Genomic DNA, 21095 nt, shown 5'->3' with positions numbered 1-21095 from the left:
TGACTGATTAGTACATTAATGTGGGGATGGTACTGAGTATCCCTCAATTTGGGAGGGGCGTCAGGGTTTAAAGGAACCGGCTTTTGCATTTTACTGGATGTTTTCATTGTTTGCTGTAAGCTGCCCTGAGCCCGTTGGGAAGGGCAGCCTAGAAATTAGACAAACAAATAAAATTTTAAAAAATAAAGAGGAGCACATCTGTTCCTCACATCCAGGAACCCTACATTTGAAATTTGCTTAATTGCAGGGATGGAGCGATTTCAATCAAAACTATGCTTTTAGCACAAGCATATCCCAGTCCCAAAGGTCTTAACTCCTACAGTGCTCTTTCCTTAAACATTATTAAGGTTTCCACACACTTCAGTAACTTACTTCATGCACTGCAAGGTACTTGTGCACTCTGAAATTTCAAAAACTGCATGGAAACAACAATTTGAATGATATCATTTGATACATTTCTATTATTAATGGCAACAGATCTAACATCATAAACAACGGGGGGGGGGGGGGGGACTATTACATCAATGACTAACCTGAAGGCTGTTCTTTTACCAAACCATTCTTATTTCTTTCTTCCCAGTCCATTACTTCTTTATATATTAATTCTTCGTTTTTTTAAAAAGAAGAAAAAAAGGAACATTATAAAAGTATTTTCAAAAGTATTTTCAAAAGTATTTTCAATTTCATGAGTTAAAACAGATTAAGACAAGATATGATTGCATCTTCATTGACATGTATGTCGTTGTTAAAACAACTATCTACAAGGGTTAACAGAGCTATTTATTTATTTATCACCATCAAGTCACAGCTGTTGTCTTCATAGCAAGAGATACTGGGAGGTAGTTTGCCATTGCCTGCCCCTGTATAGCAATACTGGTTTTCCTTGGTGGTCTTTCATCCAAACGTGAACCAGGCCCTAGATGTGATGAGATTGAACTAGCCTGGGCTATTCAGATCAAGGCTAAGAGGTCTTAATATATATAACTGAACAATCATTAACATAATTAGTTTTGTTTGTACAAGCATTGCTAAGAAGAATATCATTTGAGCATTAATAAAGAAAAGGACCAAACTGAAACATTACTTTTAGCTGTGGCACAAATTACTTTCTTAAGACATGCTGTACAAACTTTAACCTGAAATTATCCACAGTACATCCAGTCAACCAGTCAAAACTTCCATCTTAACTCAACTGTGTAATATTGATAGCCAAATTTCAAATGAAAACTGGAAAGTATGTTAGAAACCAAACCATACATCTTTATAGCTTGTTTTGCTGTCCCCAAATAATCACAGAACACTGGGAAAAACCAGGCTGTTTAGCTCTACCTGGTATTCTTCTAAGTCAGTGGTTCTCAACCTTCCTAATGCCGCGACCCTTTAATACAGTTCCTCATGTTGTGGTGACCCCCAACCCTAACATTTATCCACTTTACAGATGGAGAACACTGATGCAGAGAGTCTTAGGCGACCCCTGTGAAAGGGTCGTTCGACCCCCAAAGGGATCCTGACACCCAGGTTGAGAATCACTGTTCTAAGTGGTCATCTATGCAGTCACACTGCTCAGAACTTACATGTACCCAGAGCAACTTCCAGAATCTTCCATCACTAAGCCAAAAAGGACTTTTAGTGATAGGTCTGCCCATTATGGGAGAAGAGCTCCACTGTGCATATCCCAAGTAAGCACCTTCCCATGCTCAAGTCCCCAGTGGTGTGACTGTAGAGACCATGACAAAAAACCCAAATCTCATCAAATACAAACAAGATACATATAGTATAACTATAGCCTTAACTATTCTTCTACTTGTTGGTCAATCCAGTTTTCATATAGTACTGTTGCTTAGTGCAACAAAATACCACTCTTAATGTGATAACTTCCTGATTTCCTGAGAATTATAATATAGTTTTCAATAATTTATCAGGCAAATTCTGGTACTGTGTTCTGATTATTCTCAGTCATTCAGTAATTTACCAGTAATATTTTAGCCCTGAGTAGAGACTGCTGCGGTCAACAACAGTGTTACCACCTACCCTGACCCCCTGCCACCCCATGGATTAGTCTGTTGATGACAGTTTTGTTGTTAACTAACCTGTTAGAAAATTGATTTACTTATTTTATTTACTTACATTGTATCTTATCTGTCTCACCCAATGGAGACCCTGAGTGGCTTATATTGTTCTCTACTCCGCTATTTTATCCTCATAACAAACTATCTTAGGTATCTTAGATACAAAGGTATCTTAGACTAAGAGTATGTAAATGGCCCAAGATCGTACTGTGACCTTCCATGGCAGAGTCAGGATTTAAACCTTGATCTCCCAGATCTTAGTCTCATACTCTAATTGCTATTCCACATTGGCTCTTTGGTAGTTTTACTGTTGTTTGACACTCTAAGTGGCTTTGAGTCCACACAGAGGGGAAAAAAACCTGGTTAAAAGTATCCACATAAATGAAGAGTATATCACAAATTCTGGCTACCTTTCCATTCTTCAATGGCATGTTCTCTTTCTTCCAACTGTGCATCATAGATCTGAGGTGGTGGCTACAAAAAACAAAGTTCACAATATAGTTTTTCCACTTCAACATCAAGGTCAGATTCCATATAAGAAGAAGAGTTGGAGAATATAGAGGACTAGAGCATTGGATGGACCTGCCCTCTGAGGGCAATGCTTCTCAATGGGAGGTGGACCAGTCCTCTGAGCAGCAGCTATTCTAATATACAATCAGCAAAGTTTTGAATATTGCTAATTTAAAACAAAAATAAGAAAAAACTACATGTGCATGAAATCACCAGGATAAACAAACTTTATCTATTGTTTACATGGAAATGCCCATCGAATGAGCTGCAAGCAGAGTAAACAGCTGGGAAGATTCTTAAAATGGCCATGGCAGCACAGGGGCTCCTGAACGGGGAAGAAAATGGCAGCAATGAGGCAACTCTTCCTGATAGTCGTGCGATGCACTATAAATGCTCTCTTATCAAATGTTTTATAGAGCAGAGAATAATGGTTTTGGTGATGGCGGCAAAAGATTATTTAATTCTTTCAGAGAATCAGAAGGGGGGGGGCAGAACTAGCTAGGCACTAGGACCACAACAGAGTATTCCACTGTCAAGAAGGTACAGGAAGAAGTGGTGGATTAATTCAGAAATCTCCTGGGATCTTTCTGTGCAACAGAATAAAACATGGCTATTCCTTTGGACTTCTGTCAAAGGAAAATTACCAAATTTGTATGCTAAAAGCTTGTTGAGGTTTTCTAAAAATTTATAGAGCTGTTTGAACTTATGTTGTTTGAATGTTGATGACAATGCTCGTCTTTTTTTAAAAAAATTTTTTTGCTGTATGCCTTTGAACATCTGTTTTCACAAGCTCCTTTGAGCCTGTTAAGGTAAGGCAAGATAAAAATATTTTAAATAAATAAAATATGCTATTAGTTTCTCATCAAGTAATACTTCCCAACAAACTTACTGCTTCAGCTTCTGCAGGGTCATACCAAACTGTGATGTATGGATGTCGCAGAGCTTCATCAACTGATATTCGTTTATCTGGATCTACCACTAGCATTTTTGATAGCAAATCTCTTGCTTGACTTGCTAGAAAACGAAGTGGGAAAAGATGTGATAGACGCTGAAGTCTTGAAACATACAGACAAAATACAAAACATGTATTAATGAGGAATACATGGTATCATTAAGGAGCCTAAACCAGTAGGAGGAAAACGTAAATTTTTGGAAATATTACCATATCAAATAAACACAAATGTAATATAAAGATCAAGTATTTTCCTAGTGTATGTTCCAATAGGAAAATGACACACAAAACAAGATGTAGCATCAAACCAAAACATTAATTTTCAGTATCAGCTATCTCCTCTCTTCAATACTGAGGCATTTTTTAAAAATTAGCAGTTGAAGATCAATTCAATATGAATCACCAATTCAATATGGATCACTATCTCGCCATCTGATTTTGTGCTGCTATTTGTTATTTTTGACTGGCTTTATGATATTTTAATTGGTTTTATGTTATTGAATACTATTGTATTGTACACTGCGCAGAGCCCTCCAGGGGTGGGCGGTATAGGAAGTTGAATGAATGAATGAATAAATATCAATTCAGCAAAAAGGCATCTCTCCCCGCACTGCTGGGGAATTGGGGCAAAGAAACCATGGGGAATCTTGCTATCTGAAAGCCCTGTTGCTGCTGTGCCGTATTGGCAACCAAGCTGCAACAGGGAAACCACAAGTTTGTCACAATGTGGAAAACATCTAAAACAAGAGGGACCAGTCTTTAGGATATTGTTAACTTCAACTCTGTGTTGCAACCTTAAGCAGAAAAAGCTTCTAGGTAATATCTGCCTAACACCTATGAGAACCTGGTAAATATATTTTCTTACTGCACATACTTCAAGTGAACAGATCTTTAAAACACTTGTATAACAAATAAAATCTTACTTTTTAGTTTGTCACGATCAGATTCCGAAGGAAATATCCAGTCTGGGAAGAGTTCTTCAAATTTGATACCTGGATATTTTGGCCTGTTTTCTACATAGTTACGCACAGTAGGCTGTAGTTTTTTCATAAAGTCTGCTGACGGCGTACCTAACTGTTCAATAACTTTATTCCACTGGTCAATGTCTGTAAAATCTCGTTTAGGAAAATAAACTTTGTTCCAAATCTGTTCAGTACAAATATTTGCAGTTCAAGACTGAAGAGATTGTATTAAAATGGTTTCGGAAAAATTAAGGCAGGAGAGTTCTCAGATTAAATACAATTATTTTGTCAAAATACACAGCAATTTATGACATACTTAAAATTACTCAGAGATTAAATATTTGAAGAGTTAACTGATAAAAATTCTCTATGAATGTGAATCTTTTTTTTTTCATTTTTCCCCAAATAAATTTATTTCCAACCAAAGATCACTGACATATACATCAATAATCAAGCTGTTACACAACATAAATATATGACAATTTAACAATCCTTATTAAATATAGATTATTATATTATAATATTAAAACTTTACATATTGTTATTAATCGCACAAATATTTACAAAAAAATCCTATTTACTATATCCACTACTATTCACTATCTATAACGATTCGTAAACCTTCCGTAATACACCAGCAAGACAACTATCAGCAAAGACAAGTTCAATGTACCCCTTATTATACTAAATAAGTAATATCCCCCCCCTTTTTTTCCTCCTGTAACATTGGTCATCCAGAAAATCATTTTTAGCTATTTATCACTAAGAGAACAATTGGAGCCATTCATTCACTTATTTCTTCCTGTATTTGTTTTTATACTTGATATAAAGTTCAGTATGTAATGTAGTGATGTTTGATATCATTTGTTTCCTCAAAGTATACAAACCAAGGTTCCCATCTTTCTTTGTATTTTTCATAAGGTATTTTCCTTATCCTATGAGCTGCCCGATCCATACTGGAGAAAAATGAATGTGAATCTCTTGAAGAGTTACTTGGAAGAACTGGAGATGGCATTTCAAGCCAACAATGTTATTAAACTGTCAACATTCAAATCTATCTTGAACTCTTTCCAGCCTTTTAAACTTTCAATAAATACATTCATACCAGTAAAATGAAGCACGTTGTCACCAATAATGGAATAAAGAGGCAACATCCATTGCCTGTAATTATGTCTCACTTTGTAGCTTTCTGTGTAGAAATATGGCTGCACAATCCGAAGTAGGACCTTTAGATGCACTGTGTTGGGCCTGAAGTGTAAAATCCCTCAACAAAGTTGCAGATGTTTCTAAAGCCACACACTGAACATCTGGGTTCAGCACCCTTCCTGTTTGGTTACCTTTTTGATGTTCTGGAAATATCACAAGGGAAAAAATCCTATGAAGAAGAGCCACATGAAAAATGACTTAGCTAACTGAAAAAGCAATTACATGCAATTTACCTGTTTCTACTCTTAGCGATTCGGTGTTAGTAAGACTAGCAAACCATAAGTGCTAGAAAGCCTCAGAATGACTTCACTAAAACTGCCAACTGCTTTGATTTGTGTATGACTATACAATCATCTTTGTCTATATGAAGATTTTATTATTTTCTCTACACAAATATAAAGCCACAACTTGCTCTCACTTAAATAGACACAGACAGAAAGCAAGGAACCTGCCTGTCAAGAGTGTGATTTCCAAAATTTCCCTATTTGGAACAGAAGTGATTTCTGCTTTGGAAAAAAGTCTGCTGCGACAGACTGCAGCAATGGGTCTAAGATCCAGGTTACCAGACAAATGCCCTGCTAGCTAAACACCTGGTGGTGGCAGCAGAGAGTATTCTTAGATATGCTTAAGAGGAGAACTGCTCATTGTAGGGACTACTTACACATAATATACTCCAGGTTGATCCTGAACATTAATGAGGTGTATACAGAAGATTTAAGTCTCATTACAAACCTTATTTCATTATAGCACCTAGTCCTAAATCCAAATACATGGAGACATGGTGTGGTAGCTCTTGGAACTTTTTTCTTGGGTCTGCTATATTTATCCTGTACTAACTTTTTCAGAACGGCAGAGTCAAACAAACACCCCTGCCAGATAAATTATTATGTGAAGCACTTGCCAACTCTGCAAGGTAGCTTTCCAAGGAACTGATGATGACTTTCATCCTGAATCAGCTAAGGATTGCTTCATAGAAAGAATGGGGAAGTCATCATCAATGGTGGTTGTGTTAAGTACTAGTTGGCCCACATCAATTTATGAAAGTACATGCTGTGCCATCAGGATCTTATAGTAACTCAAACACTTTTTTCCCTTACCTATTAAGTGTTATATGATTCAGACAAAGGCTACTTAAAACTACAACCTGCACCCCAGAAAGAGAGCAATTAGTAAATTATCGAGCTATCTGTAGAATTTGAAGTTTTTTCTCACATCAGTAAGTTAAACTGTCTGCATTTTTTCCTCTTGTGTATTAGCCCAATCATTAAATAATGAGCTTTGTGTCAAACTGGGTAAAAAAAGAGATGAGACTGGAAACCTTATAGAGGAAAAGATGAAGGAGGTGCCGACCTCATTTGCTTTCCCTGGTACAAGAGGTAAGGGAACTTCGAAAACATTGCCCTCCAAGGACAGAGAAGATTCTCTGTTGAATAAAGTGTAGGGTGTCCTTAGACAATTCAGGAACTCCCAACTTTTTCTGATGGCAAAATCAATGACAGGAGGCAACAGCATTCCAGATTGATGGGAGTGGAAGCTTTGACATCAGAAGGCCCCCAATCTCCAACCTCAACTGTGACAAGGACTCCATTTAAATGGGGAGATTAATGGATGACATCAAGGGGATTGCTGACCCCAAACAGAAGAATGTTGGTGTTGAGAAGATGATGATGATCAATGTTGAGAAGAAACATCTGGCTCATGAACTGGGGAATCAGACTGTGGATGTGCCAACGAGCCTTGACATAGAGGTGACAACAGTGATTGACGTTGAGAGGAGAATAGATGAACCAGGGAATCAGACTGTGGGTGCACTGGTGATGAGCCTCAGTGTTGAGGAGACAGACTAAGATTGAGAGGTATTCTTAACCTTCTTTTTAGGGGGGCTCAGAAATTGCACCTCTGGTGTCCAAAGCTGAGTCAGAAGTCAGATCCAAAGGAGATGTCAGGACTGAAGTGAATGAAGGCATATGAGCCCTCTTTAAAGATTTCTTCAAGGGAATATCCACCAAAGTGACAGACTTCTCCCACAGTGCAGCCTTACCCCTTGAGGTGAGTTCATGTTTGGCCTTTGGAGTAAAAAAGGCTACAAGATGGGCAACTCCAAGGCAGAAAAGATATACATTAAGCTCATAGCTTTGAGTCAACTTTGTCCTACACTTGGAATATTCCTTGAACAATAGCATCTTGACAAAGAAGATAAAAAGTAAAGAGAAGAAAACTCTGAAGTAAATTAAGCACTCAGCTGAAGCCAGTCCTTCCTTCACGGTGGCAAAGAGAAAACTGAGGGAGAAGAGCTCTCCTATGTCAAGTGACTGTTTGGGCAGGAAACCGGCCCACTCTCAGCTCCAGACAGGGGCAGGGGGAATATTGCAAGTGTTCTGAAGATTCTGGAAGCCTTCTAGTTAGTTCTCCATGGCCAGCCTGTGAAGTCCCATCTGTGATTGCACTGAAGACACAACAGTGAACTACAAGGTAACATTGTTTGGACATACTGTCCAGCTGTTCACCTCCTCATCCTTGTCAGGCAGTCTCTAGCACACTCCATCCACAATACTATTTCTCCTTCTATCTCTTATCCTCATCTAGATACATTCCATTTAGCTGTCCCCAATATCCTCCAGTATTTACTAACAAGCAAAACCTTGCCTCACATACATCACCACTCCGCCTAAGCATTGCTGTGATATACCTTTCCATATACATAGAAATTATAAAGGCTTCTTAGTTACTATTGATCAAATACATTCAGCTGTAACTGATAAATGATACAATAATATAGGAACTACTAGACAACTAAAGACAACTTCAACCTCCCCCTGAGAACTTTGCACCTACACAGAAATCCATTATTACTGAAGAATTCATTATTACTGAAGAAATCCATTATTACTGAAGAATTCATCAAATCTACACAGAAATCCATTGTTACTGAAGAATTCATCAAATCTAGATTCAGAAGCAATCCTGTTATTCAAGGAACTTCCTAAGTGGCTTAGGAATTAGGAGCAAACCATATATTGTATTAACTGAATTGCTATTTTTTAAAAAAGTTTTCTTTCTGCTGTAAGGGGACATAATGATTTCCTACATACAGGCTGATCCTGCTTTTGGGAGGGGGGGGGATTCTTGTGAATATGAACTTCTGTATGTTTAGAAGTCCCTGGTCTGTAGCTAATTAAATTTAAGAGAAAGGAAAAACTGTTGTTGCCCCCACAATTTGTTCACCACTTTTAAATTCTAAATCCTGAATGCATGTGTGACGGAACTACACAGATAAATAGGGCTTGGAAGTGCAGCCAAAAACAAAGGGCAGCCACAGAGTACAAGGGAAAAAACTTTCTAGGAGCTGAACAGCACACTTATTGGGTAAACTGGCCTATGTTCTGATTGGTGGAACAACCTGCTGAGAGAGGAGGTATCTCTGAGAGGGAAAAGATTGAAAATCTTTTGGATTCGGACTTCTACAGGTTAACATCAAGTCCCTTAGCTGTGTGTGAAAATCTACCCTGAAAGGATTTCAATGACTCTGATGTGAAATATGGTATGTGTCAGAATATGCTGAGAGCAGAAATACACAAAGAACTGGATGTTTCTTATTGGTCAATGAAGAGATGGAAAAGTGAGAGAGAATTTCCACAGTGACCATAAATAGTGAGGGGAATATATCTTCTGGGAGATTGAAGAATTCCTAGGCCAGTTAGAAAGGGAATTATACTCAGAGGAGATGCCCTGTCTGGTGTATTAGTGATTTGCTTAAGTTACCACACAAGGGAGATTTCTGTACAGTGGATGTCTTACAGCAGAAAGGCTGTGTGTACTGAGCGAACGGATGCCAGCCTATTAGAACCCAGAGTCTTTTTGAATACATACATCAGTAACAACTAAGAGTAACTCAAGACAAAACTGCACCTTCATAAGCAATATGACATCTAAGAAACCTAGACTGCTTGATAAAATCCTCTGCCTGTGACAGAAACCTAAGATTGTACATAGCTTACTCCTGCTTGATTTCCATTTGCTGATTTTCTTCATAATTCCATCTATGATTGTTCAATACATTTTCTTTTAAAGTTGTTTAAACCTGCCTCAGTTCTCTAGTGACATTTTTAAGAAGATTGGTTTGAAAAGAAAAAAGGCATTCTACACTTCAGGGTGGGACAATATTAGAACTGTAACCTGAATCCACCACATGCTACTGGAAAGGCTACTCAGTCCTGAGTGACCCAAACAGACAAAATGCCTTACAGTGATGACAATTTGTAGAGTGATGGGTGAAAAGGGGGAGGGGGTTGCCAAAGCATTGTAGCCACTAATTTATTCCCTGGCTGACTGACTAGCCATCTTAAACATATCCCAAAATACGTAGGAGAAATGTCTACGTAAATGCATCTCTAAAGTGTTTGATAAAAAAAGAAAACAGTTCTTATGCCCAACATCTTTCTAAATCTATATGGTTCTCTGCCACTTGTTCCTTTCAAAACAGAGTAATAAATTGAGAGCAAAATGCTTGCTCAGGAAAGGAAGAACATAGTTTTGAGGTAGGTCACAGAGAAGAAGAATTCTGGTGCTAGGGAAAATACAAAGGGTCAGACCCACCTGAATTTTTTTGCTGCGCAAGGGTGGGGAGTAACTTTTGCTGATTTTCCTCTCCTGCAGGAGATCTCTGACACATACACCCCAGCTATTCCTGGGATGATCCCCAACTCAGAAGCAGAATATCCTGATCAGGCAGGATTCAAATCAATGTATGAACAAGAGAAGTCTCACACCTATTTTACCTACTATGTTTAGACATGAAAGCTAATGATGTACACAGAAATCTATACATTATTTACCCATAACAGAGATGTGACTGACACTGCAGTTCCATAGATCTGTTATTCAATAATATAAGTGAATGAGCAAAGGAAGAAAGAAGTAGCCATTAGACCTATGGAGATTGAACAAGCAAAATTCATACACTGCACAAAAATGTATAAAGCATGGGTAAATCTCTTGATTTTTATGTGAGAAACACCACATGCATGAAAACAGCAAATATGGAAACTAGTATCAGCATGCAACTAAGTGGAGACATACATACATGAAGAATTGTGTTAGGTTGGTCATAAGGCATTTGCGGGTAAAATAATACATATGGGAGAAAATTGAAAAATGAAAATCAAGCTTCTCTTATTACTTGTGTTATTAGGTTAATACATGATCAACCATTATTATTTCATGAAATCAAGCATTGTGAATTATATTTTTCTAACCTGCATGCCTTTACTATCCACTTGAAGATAAACAGGATAACAACTGACAAGACAAAACCATTGTTTTGAGTTTATTTCCATTGTGCAGAGAAATGCAGCAACAACAACGAAAGTCAAATAGTATAAAGTTTGATCATTTAATTTTGTTGAATGTTCAGTTTAAACTGTAGCTTAGTCATGGCAACTAAGTTAAGGAAATTTGCAGCATAGTTTTAAAACCGCAAACTGATAGTTCCTAAAAATAATACTTAATGTTTAAAAAGTGAAATTAAATGTAATCAAGGACAAGAATAAAAGTAGAGGTGCTTGGTTAATATCACAAATTTCAAACACGGCTGGCAGATCTATTCAGGAAAGAGAAGTATTAAGTAGCTGGCAGGGGACTAGCATCTTTTATGTCCACAAGTAAAATAGCTCTTTTGTGAATGTGAAATTAGGATTCAAAGATCATTAGGGAAGGATACGATCAGTGCCTTGGAATATCACACAACCTTTCACCAATTCTCCCATGATGCAACCAACTGACCAGATATCAACTGAAAGTAAAAGTGATATGATAAAATTATGAAATGTCATGAAGAAATGTGAAAAACAAAACAACACATTTACATTACAACACAGCAATGTGGAAAATGAAACTGCTACTACATGTTTTTTAAAACTAGTGTTAAAAATCCTACAGCCACCTACAATAGGTCCTTCAATTCTTTAATATTTTCCTTAATCCTGTTTTTATCATGTGTATTAATCATGTATTAATTTATCATGCTCCCTGAAAGCACAGTGAAGGATACAATCTCTTCCTGGGAACAGGACCTTATGGAGGACCATTTCAGCCATTATGCACCCAACAGACCAGATATCCACTATCAAATGTTAAGTGTAATAGGGATAAAAATTAAAAATTTACAAATGCATTTTAATATGGTAAACACACATTGAACATTTAATGCTTTACAAAATAAATTAATCATCTACAACAATCTATATGAAAAATTTGCCACAGATTTCACTATTAATTATGCAGACTACTATAAACTAGGGGCCTGTGACCAACAAAACTATTTCATGAGGCCTGTTGAAATTAATGCGCCTGAGGCTGCAATGAAAAAAAACCTTTCCTTGGAGTAAGCCCTACTGAGTAAAATGGGATTTAGTTAGGACTCTCCCTTAAATTAGGATTCATTTATCATGCTGATTTAAATGGAAGTTTTGCAGTAATTTTCTCGGGATTAGAACCTATAGCTTATATAGGACAGGTTTATTCAGATCATTACAGTGCTTCTCATTCTGTATACTGTAGTAAAATATCCATACACTTCCAGGATCTGTGTTCTACAAGAATGTCTACCCCAAACCTCATTCTTTGGAGAAACATTTCACAATAACCATGTGAAAAAAAAGAAAAGAAAAAAACACCCTTTCCTCATGAAACCAATCTGGCAATCTGGATAGTTAGTTTTACTACAGCTACAAATTTAAAAAGTAGTATTCTGCTGCATTCAGAGAGGGGAAGGAGACCTTCACATTCTGACCAGAAGGGACTGAAAAGCAGCATTACATGAGAGAGGCAGGTGGTCAGCATTGTGAAGCTCACAGCTGTTCACTGACCAATCAGTATCCCTGACACCAAGGACACCTCTCGATAAGCACTGCTAAGGGCATGAAGGCCCCCTACCTCTTTCTTGATGATCAGCAACAGCACAGTGAACAAGTACTACCTGCAGTCTTAGCTCACTGGCTGCAGATTTTAAAATAGAACCAATTTCCCAGATTGCCATTCCAGCGACATTATCTCAGACAATTACCCTACAGCACAGTCAAGCTGGACAACAAGCCTAACAAAGCTGGCACTCTTAGGCCGCTGTAAGATATCAAATAAACACTAATCATGTAAATCACAGATAGAAGTAATCGTAATTCCACCTGTAACTTACCATTCTCTTTATATCCCATGCCAAGAATAACCTCTGGTGCTCTGTAATACCGAGTTACTACATATGGGGTCATCATGAAATTAGTACATGCCGTCCTTGCAAGTCCAAAGTCAAGGATTTTGAGAGTACAATCGGATTTCACTACTATATTGCTGGGCTTTAAATCCTAAGAAAATAAAGTGTATCAATTAATTCAAAGAACAACACACGATATGACCCACAAAAGTCAGCACCGGCTATTTATTCTATAAGCCACTTTAAGTGATTTGAAAGAAAGACTTTTGATATCTGTAATAAATGTGTTCACGAATGCACTGAAAAGCCAAAATCTAATCAGATGTTCTGTTAACACACTCGCAAGCAAATTGATGGTTTGTTGTTGAGTTAAATATTGTTGCATCTATCAATTAACAGTAGTCCTTTCTTGGAAACTTCTTTCTACAGAATCATGTAATTGGGGCCCCACAAGCTACATAAGCTAAAAATAAAATCTGGGATTCTAGAAACTGACCATTTTCTGTGTACCTGTGGCAAATGCACTTGGCATTTGCTACCTCCCCTTCCTGCAAGTGATAAGTCTGACAATAAGTAAATCCATCTGTTTTTGGATGGGAATAGAGAGATCACTAAAGTTCATTATTCACCGATTTGTAAATGAGCCTCAGCAACTACTCATTGATTCTGATGACATATTTGTTATGATCATTGTTGCTGATGAAGCTTCGCTCACACAATTAGACTCAGATGCCAGTTTGAAGTCAAACCTGTTTTGGGATTATAAGTGGCAAATTCAAAATCCTATGGACAATTTCTGGTTGGTCTCCCCGACGGATGTCATCACAGGCTTGTGTGAAGGAAACTTCATGTCCTTTCTTGGTCTTTCTGGCTATTTAAAAAAACATGTCAGGAAACAGTGGTAACTCCTTTGGCAGATCACTAAGATGTCCCTCTTACAAGGGGTGTTTCCTTCACAGCTAAAAGAAGCTGTGATTCGTTGTAAAAAAAACCCCATCTTCAGATAAATCTCCTGTTTGGGCAAGGTGGTTCAGCAAGTTGTGGCACTGTAAGTGCAGGCATTTCTGGATGAACCATTTACCCCTATCACATTTCAATTTGGGAGGTCCTTCAAATGGATTTGGGATTGATAGTTGATGATCCCCAGATTCAACTGCATAAGTGAAATCTATCATTGCCATTATCTCTATTTGCAGCACCTGATAATAGCCAACTGTATTATTTCAGTGAACCAACTATAATCAATGGTTAAGATTTAAAAGACACCCTCTATCCGGGCGCGAGCCCCAGCGCGGCGCCCAGACTTGTTCCAGAGCCGTGTAAGACTGCAGCTGGAGAAGGGACGACACGCTGCCTAGCCTCCCAACCGCCTCCCCGCCCCGACAGGACGCCGCTGCCTCGACATGGTGATTCACCGGCACCCAGTCCGGATGCCATGTCGATACATCGACCTACTGATCCTTCGGTCGGGCGATCAGCCAATCCGCCGACACGAACGTGCCAGGTCGAGGGACTGCAGCGGCGGGGCTCTGAGCCCGGCCAGGCTCGCCCAGTCTCAGCTGAGCCTGATCAGAGGGGATGGCAGCTGGGACGAGGCAGGGAGATGAGGGAGGAAAAGGGATATAAGGGGTGGGAAAGGAAGATCTGGGGCGTTGGCTGTGGGAAGAGGGAGGAAGGGAGTCCTGTAAGGAGGCAGGGAAAAAGAGCTGTGTGGAAGGGAAAGAGAGCTCTGTAGCCCAGGAGGGCAGGGAGTGGAAGGGTCCTGCAGCCCAGCTGTGCAGGGGAACAAGCTGGGGGACCAGTGCGGAGCCCCCACCCTGTGAGGGTACAACAGGGGAGGGGGAGTGGTGGGAGCCTGGTAGGCGGACCAACCCTCGCTTGGTGGAGTAACAGAGCAAGGGGAGGTGAGCAGGAAGAGTGCAGGAGGGGAGTCAGGGAACACCGGAGCTGAGGCGCCCTGTGGGCGAGGTTATTTAGAACAACGTCTGGGGAGGACAACCCCCAGGTAAAGGGAGGTGGGACGGCACACTCGCCACAGGGGGACGGGCTGTCAGGGGAGGCGCCACACCCTCCATTGGTTTTATTGTTTCCTAAAATAAAGAATTTCCACAGGAGATGCAGAGTCAGCTTACTGGGACCTGATGATGAAAGTCTCCATTTTATCCCCAGTGCCCTTGAATCTTTGACCAAGATCATTAAGAAGTATGGATTCAGTAGCCATTAGTAAGTAGACGATACCTAGTTTTACATTTCATTATTTAAGATCAGAGTAGCTCTGACAGTCTGGGGCCAGTGTCTCAAAGATGTGGTCAAACGGCTGAGGGCAAACAAACTGCAACTTAATCCAGACATGACTGAGATGATGTTGACTTGGGAGGCAGAGGATTTGGCTGGTACTGATCTTCCCACCTTAAATGGAGTTAAGAGCTTGGGAGTGCTCTTGGACATGGCCATATTGATAGATAAATAGGTTGGTACTGTGGCTAAGAGTATCTACTTTTGATTACACCTAGTTTGTATGCTAGGTGTACTCAAAAGAAATAAATACTGCTTTATTTAGATACTGTTGACATACCTACTCCAATAACTTCCACACTGGATTGTATGGGGCTGTATTTGAAGGTATCTCATAAGCTTTAAAATGCAGCAGCAAGAATTATTATCTGAGTACCTGGAGTTATAGAATCATAGAATCACAGAATTGGAAGAAAACAAAAGAGTCCAACAGTTTTTGTTGGTCAAGTGATATCACAAACCATACATCTGATTAGCTAATCAGGATCAGGTCAATGCAGGATCAGGTCTTTGAGTATATAGTTTAGATCTTTCATGCTAGTTTGATCCTTGCTCCCTGCTTGTTCCTGAGCTTTGGCCCAGCTACATACCTTGTGTCTTGTATCTTGTCTTGCAGGTGGGCCTTGCTATGAAAGAACTCAGACCTTGGTGAATAACATATTCTTTTGGCAATGAAGCCTTTTGGATATCTGAACCTATGCTTATGTGTAGTAAGTTTTTTAGAATTAGTTTTTGTTATTTTATCCTCAATGTTCACACCTCTTTTATTCATATTCCAGCACAGTTTTAATAAATCACTTTATATTCTGTGGTGTCTTTGAATTCAGGAGGCTTCACTCTGAATCCAGTACTTTGGCCTTTATTGGCTACAGCTACCAAATTAATTGTTTTCTGAAACTCATCTTGTAACCAGCCTACCTTGCAAGGGTGACTGTTCTGATTTCAGTCCCATGAGGGACAAAGACTTGTCCTTGGTCTCTGGATGACTAGCCAGAGAAAGGTACTGGTGTACTTACTGAAACATTTGGAGTCATCCTTCAGTTTTCTGTAATTATCTTAGCTGTACCATCTCAAGGGTGTCTTGGATTAGACACTCTCAACAGTCCATTTGACAAAAGTTGCCGAAAGTGTCTGTGGCAAGACCAGTCCTTTAGAATGGCTTTCTTGTCACTGCAGAGGCAGCCTCATTTTCTACATCCCAAACCACCCTAAAGGGTAAATTGTTTGAACAGATTTGGCTGCACTATTTTATACAGAGTGCTATTTTTATGTTGCTGATTGATTCTTATATGGTGCTATACATGTTTTCAACTTGCTGCTCTATTAGCTGCCTGAATCCCAGGAAATAAGACAGGGTAAAATTTTAAATAAAAAAATTAATGGAGCAAAAATGGAATTTTGTCCATTTTGCATTTTACCTTAACTTTACTCCATGAAGCTCTGGCTATTATTTTCCTAATAATCTTATGGGGTAATAGTTAATCTTACCCAAGCATGCTAGCTCCCATACCTAACTACTGCTTATCTAATGAGAGCTAGAGAACAATCCATTGGTCACTTACCGTGAAGGGGCCTTCTCTCGGTAGGCAGGAGGCCATCTTGGTGGGTGATTTCCACCCCATCTCAGGGAGGCAGGAAAAAGAATCCGTCACTTCCTGTCTTGGCTTGGACTCCATTTTCCCCAGTATACTCCTGACCGAGCAGTAGTAAGAGGTGAACACAAGACATATGGAATAAGAAAACAACAAGCACAATAATCTCTGGATGGAGACAGCAACATGATCAGCAACTTTAACTGTAACATTACATTACATTAACAGGAAGTGACATGTAACACAACTGTTGGATGAAGAAGGCAGTAGTCCATTCTGGACGCTAGCGATGCCACGGGAGGGACAAGTTGGCCTCCTGCCTACCAAGAGAAGGCTCCTTCATGGTAAGTGACCAAATGGACCGTTCTCTTGGAGGCGGAGGCCATCTTGGTGGGACCTCCCAAAGCAGTGTCCCCCAACTAGGGTGGGCTATCACTAAGTGTCCAGTATGTTTGCCAGCACCCTTCATCTGAAGACAGTCTCTGCAGCTTCCCATGATTGCAGCTTGTAGTGCCTCATGAAAGATGATGGGATGACCCATATGGCTGCCTTACAGATTTGCTCGACTGAGGCATTGTGACAGAAGGCTGCATTCGTAGCTGCGCTACGGGTCAAATGAGCTGTTATGCCTCTGGGCACTGGAAGGTTTTGCACCTTATGTGCTACCACAATGCACTTTTTGAGTGTTGTTCTGATAGAAGCAGTGGACACCTGTAGACCTAATTTCGGGGCAGATGTGTTGATGAATAAACGTCGAGTTTGTCGAATGGTGTTGGTCTTTATGATAAAGGCCTTAAGGGACCTACAAACATTGAGATTGTGCCACATCCATTCCCTCGGATGGGAAGGTTGAGGGCAGAAGTTGGGCAGAATGATGTCCTGATGTAGATGAAAACTGTATGCAGCCTAAGGTTTGTAGGTGGGATCTGGCGAAAGGACGACTCTGTCCTTATGAAAGACTCAAAGACTGGGGTTGACGGACAGGGCCCTGAGTTCTGAAACCCTTCATACTGATGGAATGGCACAACCAGAGTGTTCATGGTGGTATTGATGACAGCCCCTAGGTGGATCAGTCATTGGGTGGGAATCAGGGTGCTTTTTTCCTTGATTATTAAGAAGCTGTGGTTCTTGAAGACCCGCATGGTGAGGGCTTGATCTTGTTGAGTTCTTTCTCTGGACTTCTGTCACGGGCTGACTGTCAAGGACGGACAGAAGACAGGGTGCAGCTGATAAATATTTACTGCAGGTTAAACACAGGTCAGAAATGTCTCTTAAGGCACCTGACAAGGCACTGGTTAGAGTTCAGCCTGAGAACCAGTAAGCAAGTTCACCAGTCCACCAGGTCGTCACAGTCCAAAACACAAATCCAAAAATCAGGTCCAGGGGGCAAAGCCCTAGGGTCGTTACCGGAAAGCAGACTTTTCTGAGCAATCCACGCAACCGAAGCAAGAGTAGCAGTGGAGGTGACGAATTGCCTTCTGCAAAAACGTACTAGCTGTGACCTGTCTCTTATCAGCGTGAGGACGGAAATGCTGGAGGAATGTTGCTTCAGGGAGCTGCTCCTGCCAGTAACTTACAAATGACGAATAGCCAGTTGAGCTGATCGTCTACGCTCAGCTAATTCAAGGCGTAACTGCTGGTGACGCTGCTCTAAAGGGGTGGGTGAACCGGGAGGACTGTTTGCTTGGGGTGCTGAGGGTGGACTCTGAGAAAGTCCTAACTTCGAGGGCCCTGCAGAGGACTGCATCAACAGCTGGTTCATCCTCTTCTGATGAACAGCTGGTATCACGCCTCCACTCCTGAAACATTCCTTCGCTATCAGTGGGGGGATTAACGGGGGTGTGTGGTAGGCTGCTTTTGTCTTTGCTGTCTGATACAGTGGGAGAACCAATCATGGCAACTTGTTCAATATGTTCTTCAATGGCACGCTGGAAGAAAGAGGCAAATTCAGAAGACGGGAGAGCCTGCCATTCCATTAGGGAACTGGGATCAAGGAAGTGTGACCAGCCCCATTAGAGGATCCCCCGCCCCCCTCCTTCACCGGAGTGATCTTGCCTGTTCTGAGGAGGTGGATCCATCACTCCCACTAGCATCCATCTCTCCCACTGGGGGGGGGGGCGGCGGCGTCTTGGTTGCCTTCTGTTGAAACCGAGCCAGGTGTAAGCCTCCTGGAGCCAGTTGCAGTCGGAAAGGAAGAGGTCTTGTTGGTCGCAAGCTTGCCCTTCTTAGGAGGCAGCTCCATGTGCTTTGTCTTTGTTTTGCGTTTGCCGTCCACCGACTTTTCGAGCTGCAGCTGTCTGTTGCGGCTGAGCGCTATGGCCGTTCCCTCTGGCTCGGCAGTCACTGCCGCAGCGTTCCTTTCACTGCGGAGATTAGTGCAGCTTGAAAGTTGAGGGGAATGTTCCCTCCTATAAGCAGCCCTAGTGGCTTCTGCTGAGTCTCCCTCTGAGGGGAGAACTCTCAATCCATCATTTTAGCAGGAAGCAGCTGAAAATGGCGGGAAGAAACAACAAGGCCTACGGGCACTAAGATTTTCTTAATCTCCCCCCCCCCCCCTACACACAGTGGGGTAGATACTAGGCACAAAGACAAACAAGTTTGTCCACTCCCTGCAGAGGCAGGAAAAATACTGGGGAAAATGGAGTCCAAGCCAAGACAGGAAGTGACAGATTCTTTTTCCTCCCTCCCTGAGATGGGGTGGAAATCACACACCAAGATGAACTCTGCCTCCAAGAGAACAATTTTTTCTCACCCAGCCTACTCCTACTTATGTTGGTGTTGCTTGGCATGTCTGGTCACTCAAGAAATGGTGGGAGAGAAGAAGAGGTGTCCTTTACAAGGACTGGCATATCAGAGTGTTCTTGGTATTGGGATTGAAAGAGATGCAGAGAACACTCCCTTCCTCCAGTACCAGGGCACAGTTTCTACTTAGATAAGAAGGGAATCTGAAGGGAGTATTCAGATCCCCTTACACTTCTGATAACATCAATAAAAAGGATGATATCCACATTGATTCTTAATAGGCTTGGAATAAAGTAAACTATTTACCAAATGTTGTTTTGGATAACAGTTCAATTATGAAATGAAGGTTGGATGCACAGGAAGACTATCTACCCACTATGAGTAGGAAGAAATGGCTGAACTAAATTTAGAAGGATTCTTTTCTCAACTCCTGCCCTATATAAGAGCTGATCAAGAAACTGAATGACTTTTTTTAATTTTCTCTAGCACTGACTGCTCTGTGGTATGGTATAAAGCCCTGAGATTTCTATAATGGTTGCAGCATATGCTGTGTCAATATATCACTATATTTTTTCCTAACTAATTTCTCTAAGGGGAAAAAATCATGACTCAGAATGAATCAGAAAGAAAATGTCATAAAACCCATTTATAGGCCTATGAGGTGGCAGTGATTGCAGCAAAGACTTTCTTCTATGCTACCACTGTGTCAGCAGACTCTCATCCACCTCAACTGTTCAGAGTGGTGCCGGCTTTGATAATACCCCAGTGTGACCTTGTGTGCAATTAAAATCTGGCCCCCTGCTGTGATGTTTTGTAAGGGTTTTTTGCTGACAACATACCATTCATCCATTCTGACCAGAGGACAAATTGAGGGCAGATCTAGTACCTACGGTGTCCAAAGTACCTGATTGTCCTTTCATTATGGATAATTTCAGATTGAGCCTCCTTACGGATGCTGATAAGGTCATTGGCAATGTGAGGGCCACACCTTATGCTTTGGATTCATGCCCATTGGTGCTGTTAAAATCTTTCCAGGAAAAGGTATTGGAGCTATTTGTGAAAATCACCAACTCCTCAACTGATTGAGAAGGCTTTTCCTAGGTCACTGCGATAAGCAGTTATTAGACCTCTGCTCAAAAAAACTTTATTGCCTAGAGCAGTGGTGGCGAACCTTTGTCACTCCAGATGTTATGGACTACAATTCCCATCATGCTGGCAGGGGCTGATGGGAATTGTAGTCCATAACATCTGGAGTGACAAAGGTTCGCCACCACGGGCCTAGAGACAAGGCAGCTAATTACAGGTCAGTCTCCAAGCTATCTTTTCTAGGGAAGGTAACAGAATGTGTAGTGGCAGAGTAGCTCCAGGGTTTCCTAGAGGTACTCTGAATGCCACATCTGCCCTTGACCTGTTTCAGGCTTGGGTTTGGTACCAACTGAGTTCCTGTTGCACGGGAAGATTATCTTTGTTTAAAGTTGGACAGGGGACAATCTTCCCTGTTGGTACTGTTGGATATTTCAGTAGACTTTGATACAGTGGACCACTCCATTCTTGTTTCCA

General features: G+C 40.7%; 1 protein-coding gene across 4 annotated transcripts in view; it reads right to left on the bottom strand.

The window, feature by feature from the left end:
- The window catches only part of LOC125427657 (mitogen-activated protein kinase 9), a 56887-nt gene that overhangs the window by 14040 nt on the left and 21752 nt on the right, over nucleotides 1-21095 (bottom strand). For 2 of the 4 annotated variants that reach the window (XM_048487191.1, XM_048487192.1), the window contains exons 6-11: nucleotides 12892-13057; nucleotides 11749-11820; nucleotides 4455-4637; nucleotides 3469-3593; nucleotides 2480-2543; nucleotides 534-605 (exon numbers count right to left, since the gene is read on the bottom strand). In XM_048487191.1, the coding sequence (XP_048343148.1) occupies nucleotides 534-605; nucleotides 2480-2543; nucleotides 3469-3593; nucleotides 4455-4637; nucleotides 11749-11820; nucleotides 12892-13057 (682 nt within the window). Of the gene's footprint in view, nucleotides 1-533; nucleotides 606-2479; nucleotides 2544-3468; nucleotides 3594-4454; nucleotides 4638-11418; nucleotides 11491-11748; nucleotides 11821-12891; nucleotides 13058-21095 lie in introns of all 4 variants that reach the window. The other 2 variants (XM_048487190.1, XM_048487193.1) reach the window with 1 other exon arrangement.

This window comes from Sphaerodactylus townsendi, linkage group LG03, assembly GCF_021028975.2.
Source record: "Sphaerodactylus townsendi isolate TG3544 linkage group LG03, MPM_Stown_v2.3, whole genome shotgun sequence".
Classification (NCBI taxonomy): domain Eukaryota; kingdom Metazoa; phylum Chordata; class Lepidosauria; order Squamata; family Sphaerodactylidae; genus Sphaerodactylus; species Sphaerodactylus townsendi.
The sequence above is the reverse complement of the archived record's forward strand: the minus strand, read 5'-3'. Positions and strand labels throughout refer to the sequence as shown.